Genomic DNA, 7,783 nt, shown 5'->3' with positions numbered 1-7,783 from the left:
TCGGAAATGGCGCACCAAGAGATAGAGCTTGCATGGGCTTTTCGCAAGGAGCACTTCAATTCTTCCATTTGACCCGACCCCCTGCCTTCACTAATTAGAAATTCGATTATTTCAGTATCCTTAATTACGGCTGTAATTGATGCTTCTAACCATCTTAATATGTTTGCCACATCAGAAAAAGGAATTTCCCCTCGGAGATTGCTCACGCGATCCCCCAGGGGAAAGGTGAGGGCGAACGAATGAGGGTATATGGACATCCTCAGGTGCAGTGATATACGGTTGACTTCGTTCCACAGCAAGGACAGCGTGACTGGTTTAGACAGCTCCTCCAAAGTCATCTCAATATTGGAATAAGGTCATGCGCTCTGTATTTTGCGCGTGCCGCCTAATGTAAAAGAAAAAGAAGACCGTCGCGAAAAGCACACCTAAGCGTTTATCTTCATTGTTATATATATTTATATATACCACATGTAATCGATGCAATCGTATATTCATCACATTTATCTATTTAGGAACAATTCATTTTTAATAGCCAAGTTGTAGCCGTAATTTTAGCGGGCTCAAATACCATTATTCTTGACCCCTACACACCCATGGGCACGTGTCATATAATCAAGGCTCATCATCACCATTGCGCGTGCCTTGTGGAACGAGCCAGTCTCCTTTTATGCGACAAACAAACATCAGCACCCAAGGTCAGGACGCTCTTCACAGCCATCCCCAACGTAAGTACAGTGTGCGAATGCATCGCAAAAAAAAAGCAAAGAGGGTCATTTATTGTTAGCTGTCTTATGAAGCGTTAGGAGCCCAACAGTCGTCACAGACGCGAACGTATTTGTGGCCCGCTGCTCTTACGCCTGGTACACGATATTAGCGTCGTGGCCGATGAATTTCGGCTATTTGTTACCGGCGCCTTCGGGACGACACATGGCCCGTTTCGATGTATGAAGTCGTGTTCCGTAAAAGACGGCTTAACTAAAGAATAATAAATAATATGGAGCAGGACACTTGCAATATCTAAACTTCTCTGCTAAATATTATGTTTTGTTACCCATCCTTTCGCCTTTCGTTTGGCTCTGACTAGCAGCGTAATGGAGTGTGTCATCATGACGATGCTTGAACAGGACCTGCGGAACAGGCGGCTTGTGGGTGGACTATCAACGCGGAGAGAAGAGCAAGTGCGCGAACGTCTGATCTTCGTTTGCGACGATCGACTGTCGGCGGAGAGTCCGCACACCGCAGGCAATGTACCCAGCTCGGAGGAAGACGTCCAGACGTGCTGCCAACAGGAGGGCAGCGGCTTCAGCGCCTGCGAACAGAGATAGACGCAATGGCCCCGCTATGCTGCCAAGTGAAAGGGGAATCCTGCCGTCACCACATCTTTTACCACCACATCCGGGCAACATCATGGTCCACCGTGTATCTGTTCCAGAGGTATGGGCCCCGAAGTCATCTGCTTCTTCTCTAGTTCGTGACGTTGTGAAGATGATTGCAGTAACGTGCTGCATGGCATGACGGCACAAGCTTTCTTCGAAGTAGTGTACATCAACACTGTTTCTACCGCAGGGCATGAACTGCCCGAGGCCCGCACCCAATGGAAGGGGAGTTTTGCAGCGGTACCGGGTTCTGCCGCAGTCGGGCCAAACCATGGTCCTCACGTCAGCTTTTCCAGGGGTACGTACTTCGACGTTTTTCTCCTTATTACGTAGTGGACGTCGTCGCCTATAGCTCTTGCAGGGCCCGTCTATATAGGGCCACCAAGAGACGCTGTTTGCGAAGAAGAATTGTACAGCATGATGAAGTGCCTCTTTCGATTGCAGCAGGGTGCGTGTCCAGTGGCGAGTGGCGGAGGTGCTCAGCAGCAATCAGACTTTAAGGTGCCCCCACCACGCACCGGTTTGCCGCAGCCGCTTAACGCCGCTGCTCTGCAGCCCCCTAACGTCGTTTTGCCGCATCCATCCAATTCTGCATTGCTGCAGCCACCCAGCCCCATTTTACCACAGCCAGCCAACGCCACTTTGCTTCGACCACCCAACTCTGTTCCGCTGCAGTCATCTAGCACCGTTTCTCTGCAGCCACCCAACGCCATGGCAAGACGGTCAGCTTTTCCAGGGGTACGTACTTCGACGTTTTTCTCCTTATTACGTAGTGGACGTCGTCGCCTATAGCTCTTGCAGTGCCCGTCTATATAGGGCCCCCAAGAGACGCTGTTTGCGAAGAAGAATTGTACAGCATGATGAAGTGCCTCTTTCGATTGCAGCAGGGTGCGTGTCCAGTGGCGAGTGGCGGAGGTGCTCAGCAGCAATCCGACTTTAAGGTGCCCCCACCACGCACCGGTTTGCCGCAGCCGCTTAACGCCGCTGCTCTGCAGCCCCCTAACGTCGTTTTGCCGCATCCATCCAATTCTGCATTGCTGCAGCCACCCAGCCCCATTTTACCACAGCCAGCCAACGCCACTTTGCTTCGACCACCCAACTCTGTTCCGCTGCAGTCATCTAGCACCGTTTCTCTGCAGCCACCCAACGCCATGGCAAGACGGTCAGCTTTTCCAGGGGTACGTACTTCGACGTTTTTCTCCTTATTACGTAGTGGACGTCGTCGCCTATAGCTCTTGCAGTGCCCGTCTATATAGGGCCACCAAGAGACGCTGTTTGCGAAGAAGAATTGTACAGCATGATGAAGTGCCTCTTTCGATTGCAGCAGGGTGCGTGTCCAGTGGCGAGTGGCGGAGGTGCTCAGCAGCAATCCGACTTTAAGGTGCCCCCACCACGCACCGGTTTGCCGCAGCCGCTTAACGCCGCTGCTCTGCAGCCCCCTAACGTCGTTTTGCCGCATCCATCCAATGCTGCATTGCTGCAGCCACCCAGCCCCATTTTACCACAGCCAGCCAACGCCACTTTGCTTCGACCACCCAACTCTGTTCCGCTGCAGTCATCTAGCACCGTTTCTCTGCAGCCACCCAACGCCATGGCAAGACGGTCAGCTTTTCCAGGGGTACGTACTTCGACGTTTTTCTCCTTATTACGTAGTGGACGTCGTCGCCTATAGCTCTTGCAGTGCCCGTCTATATAGGGCCACCAAGAGACGCTGTTTGCGAAGAATTGTACAGCATGATGAAGTGCCTCTTTCGATTGCAGCAGGGTGCGTGTCCAGTGGCGAGTGGTGGAGGTGCTCAGCAGCAATCCGACTTTAAGGTGCCCCTACCACGCACCGGTTTGCCGCAGCCGCTTAACGCCGCTGCTCTGCAGCCCCCTAACGTCGTTTTGCCGCATCCATCCAATGCTGCATTGCTGCAGCCACCCAGCCCCATTTTACCACAGCCAGCCAACGCCACTTTGCTTCGACCACCCAACTCTGTTCCGCTGCAGTCATCTAGCACCGTTTCTCTGCAGCCACCCAACGCCATGGCAAGACGGTCAGCTTTTCCAGGGGTACGTACTTCGACGTTTTTCTCCTTATTACGTAGTGGACGTCGTGGCCTATAGCTCTTGCAGTGCCCGTCTATATAGGGCCCCCAAGAGACGCTGTTTGCGAAGAAGAATTGTACAGCATGATGAAGTGCCTCTTTCGATTGCAGCAGGGTGCGTGTCCAGTGGCGAGTGGTGGAGGTGCTCAGCAGCAATCCGACTTTAAGGTGCCCCCACCACGCACCGGTTTGCCGCAGCCGCTTAACGCCGCTGCTCTGCAGCCCCCTAACGTCGTTTTGCCGCATCCATCCAATGCTGCATTGCTGCAGCCACCCAGCCCCATTTTACCACAGCCAGCCAACGCCACTTTGCTTCGACCACCCAACTCTGTTCCGCTGCAGTCATCTAGCACCGTTTCTCTGCAGCCACCCAACGCCATGGCAAGACGGTCAGCTTTTCCAGGGGTACGTACTTCGACGTTTTTCTCCCTATTACGTAGTGGACGTCGTCGCCTATAGCTCTTGTAGTGCCCGTCTATATAGGGCCACCAAGAGACGCTGTTTGCGAAGAAGAATTGTACAGCATGATGAAGTGCCTCTTTCGATTGCAGCAGGGTGCGTGTCCAGTGGCGAGTGGCGGAGGTGCTCAGCAGCAACTCGACTTTAAGGTGCCCCCACCACGCACCGGTTTGCCGCAGCCGCTTAACGCCGCTGCTCTGCAGCCCCCTAACGTCGTTTTGCCGCATCCATCCAATGCTGCATTGCTGCAGCCACCCAGCCCCATTTTACCACAGCCAGCCAACGCCACTTTGCTTCGACCACCCAACTCTGTTCCGCTGCAGTCATCTAGCACCGTTTCTCTGCAGCCACCCAACGCCATGGCAAGACGTTCAGCTGTTCCAGAGGTACGTTCCACACGGTTACCTCCATATTCCGTTTGTATGATGGCGCGCAAGTCGTTTTAGTGCGCCGCTAGCCACCGCGCCACGCTTCCTGCAAAGCAATGTTCCTCTTAAATCTGCACTGCGTCGCAATTCTGTACTTGTCGTCGTCTCCTCTTCGCATCAGTGCGCAGCAGAGCAATTTTACACTGTTTAAGGCTGCATTTCACTCGTCAATCTTCAACTGCGCTGTAGAATCGTACTCAGAACAGCGAACGTCACACAGTCTTCCATATATTCTATATGTTCGCGACTCATATCTGCTTGTTGCGAGACATGCTACAATCAGCAGTGAACATGTGTACTGCTTATTGCAGCTTGCCACATGAGTACAGCAAGCCTTTCGCCTTCTTGTGTTACGAGAGTGTGACACCTGTCGAACATTTTTTTTCCTGAAAACGTGAGAAAACTGGAAAATAATGCGTCACCTTTCTTCATACGTTGAAGCAAATACAGTGGCACACAGAAACGCGCGCAAAGACCTCTCTTCAGAAGTTTCTCCCGAATATTAATGTTCCGAAACAAAAGGGCGTCCTTTATTTATTCGCCCGCACATCCTTGGTAGCTTAGATTCTTCGTCTGTTTACAGGTAAATCTGCGCTCTCCTTACTAAATTTGTGCATGGCAGATAGTGAAATATTTGCTTAAGTCTAGAATTTTTTTGGATTTAGGACGCCACACGCACACTCATTTGGCTCAGCTTCGACATCACAAAAAAGTGTGGGCGCATTCGGAAGTATGGATTGGTGAGAAAAAAGCAGACACAACTCGGTTGTCTTATTTTATACGCTTGCAACCCGTGAAGATGAGCAATATGTTACAAGTTTTGTAGATCAAATGGAAACCGAACTTTCTTTTCTGAAATTTATCGGGACATATATGCAGGATGTCAGTTTTCAATGCAGATCTAGGTATAACCTTTTTCTTGTTAAAAATTCAGTGAAAGCTGGCTGTGCTCTATTCTTGTTTGCTTGTGAAAAGCATTAAACAATAGCTCCATGGAAACACTGTGAAAATCCAAGGCGTATTGACGTTCTAGTTCGGAAAACTGCAGGCTCCGATAAGTTTGTTATTTGCACTTTCTATCATTTTCTTGCGGCATGAATGAGAGGTTCTCTACACTTGTGAAGCTCCGTTCACTAACACAGCTTAGCACGCTTCTTTAATGAATTTTTAGGACATGTCCGTCTGACACAAAATCTAGTGAATGAATTTACTTGATGAAAAAAGTACTTTCAAGTTCCTAATCTAGATGCGCGTCAGTTCGAGATGAGCAGGTAGACAGCCCACCACCTTGGAATATGACAACATAAGGACTTGCATCGAAACTGAGAGTCAAGAAAAAACAAGGATCGCCTGTGGAAAGATTCTTTGTTAGAATGACAGAAAGCGAAGCTAAGGTGTTATTTTGCAGGAAAGAGCTTTTTAATTGCTGAATCGTTGTAGAGGTACGATGATAGAATGGAGCGTTCTTTTTGTAGTCGTTGCAGAAGCCATTGACTACACTGCAATTTTTCCGACGTCCTTGTATGAAGTGGCATCACTTAGGTGCTTCTCAAAACGGGATGAAACATTGCCAAGTACATATATGTATATAAAAGCGTAGACAGCACCTCCACCCCCACCCCCCTCCTCCTCCTGAAATAAAATCCTTGCTACGTCCACGTCACACAGCTCACATTCAAGCACCACTGGTATTGTACACACTAGCGCGTGCCAAATATCTCGTAGCCACCTAGGTGCTTGATATCGTTAGGAGAATATTTACGATAACGTCGAATGATATTGCAAGTGCTGTGTCTCTGCGGCTCCTCCCAGGTGTCGGACGCGGAAATGGATTTGAATACGTCGACGAGAAGTTGATACAAGAGCTGCACAATCGGCTTGTTTCCTTCTGCCGACTAGATGCTACCAGGGAGGAGAAGTTGACCGACTACAACAGGATCCTGCTGGTACAGAAGATCCTGGCAATGTGACGCCAAGGACGGCCTTGTGACGTGGTATCCTTGTGGCCAGACTTCTTGGTGCGCAAGGCCTTCGGCGAGCGAGCAACCGACTGTTGTAGATCCAAATGAAGAGCACGAACCCACCGCGAGATTATCTTTTGTGATAATGATGTTGAGTGAGACCTTTCGTGTTACGCGGTGCCGTCATTTTTTTTTATCGTACGTGGCTGTATCATTTTGAGGTCATTGGTCGTCGTGTCTCGCCGGGATGTCTTCAAATAAAGAGTTCGTTCTCATCGACCCGCCTTTCCGGGGTAGTATTTCGTGTGTCAAATATTTAAGTGTACTGTCCATACCAGCAGGCTCTGATTGGCTAAATCATGAGAACGAGCGGGCCGGCACCAATAGTGAACCTTGGCTTTGATACTTATCTAATCATTGCATACTGAAACGCACAGTCCCATTAGTGGGAATTTACAAAATACCACCCTAGGTTTAACAAAAGCGCTTTCTGTTGCACTCCGCAACAGTTGGCACTTACGAAGGGCGAATACACGGCGTGTTTTTTTTTTTTCGTCTTTGCGGGTCTGGCATTCAGACACGTTTCCCTAAAATGTCACGGGCTAAATCTCAAATCTATTGATTTGTAAGCTGTTTTTCTTCTTTGACTAGCAGACTCTGCTAACATAATACCTGTCGCCTAATGGCTGGCTAAAATATACTGTTATGAACAATTATAGCAAAACTTTGTGTGAATATGTGCACTTACCTTTCCCTATTTAAACATGCCGGCGCTGAAACAAGCTTCGCTAAGGTGCGCCTCAATGCTCCTAAACCTTAACCACATAACTCGCCCCATCCTAGCCCACTCGTGTCAATGTTAAAGTTGTCGCGTCCTTATTTTTGAGCTCCAGTTATATATTCTCACACTTTTAACAACGAAGCTGTTCCGCAAATCGTTCCTTGTTCATCCAGTACCAAAGAAACTATCATCATAAACGGGTATGCGCCACAAAAATTGGGTAAATCCCACTACTCCCCACTGGTCCACTAAAAATGAAAAAAAAAAGACTATCGTCATCAAATGGGTGTGTGCCACTGAGTGGCCTGTCAGAAAACTATCATCGTCATAAACGGGTATGTGCAACAGAACTTGGGTAAATCCGAATACACACAACTTCCAATGAAAAAGAAGGTAGCAGGTAGCCCAACAAATGGCTGCGAAACGACGGCGGCAAGCCGAAGACCCCGAGTGCGCACAAGTAGAGAATATTAGGGAAAGGGAAAGGCAATGGCGGCTACGAAAAGACCCCGAAGTCATGGAAGGCCCCACGCCAACGACGACGTGCCCGCAGATCTATGAGAGGTGCGAACGCTTGGTTTCAGCGCGAGGTGCTGTCTCTGGAGTTTCGACATCCGTGTCGTGTCTGCGACTGTCTGTGGTTTAACTCGAACCTCTCTGCGCTGAGATTCAACGTAGAAAACTCCTA

The 7,783-nt window shown here is 49.5% G+C and overlaps 1 protein-coding gene across 1 annotated transcript; it reads left to right on the top strand.

Moving 5' to 3' along the window:
- The first annotated feature begins 1,341 nt into the window (after window positions 1-1,341).
- LOC119385713 (formin-2-like) lies at window positions 1,342-6,323 on the top strand. The gene is made up of 10 exons (XM_049414069.1): window positions 1,342-1,434; window positions 1,567-1,674; window positions 1,821-2,114; window positions 2,261-2,554; window positions 2,701-2,994; window positions 3,138-3,431; window positions 3,578-3,871; window positions 4,018-4,311; window positions 5,019-5,067; window positions 6,166-6,323. The coding sequence occupies exons 1-10, from the start codon at window positions 1,342-1,344 to the stop codon at window positions 6,321-6,323; spliced, it is 2,172 nt and encodes a 723-aa protein (XP_049270026.1).
- Window positions 6,324-7,783: the final 1,460 nt, after the last annotated feature.

Source organism: Rhipicephalus sanguineus, chromosome 3 (assembly GCF_013339695.2).
Source record: "Rhipicephalus sanguineus isolate Rsan-2018 chromosome 3, BIME_Rsan_1.4, whole genome shotgun sequence".
In the NCBI taxonomy this organism is placed as follows: Eukaryota; Metazoa; Arthropoda; class Arachnida; order Ixodida; family Ixodidae; genus Rhipicephalus; species Rhipicephalus sanguineus.
Note: the sequence above shows the minus strand (reverse complement) of the source record. Positions and strands in the feature narration are given on the sequence as shown.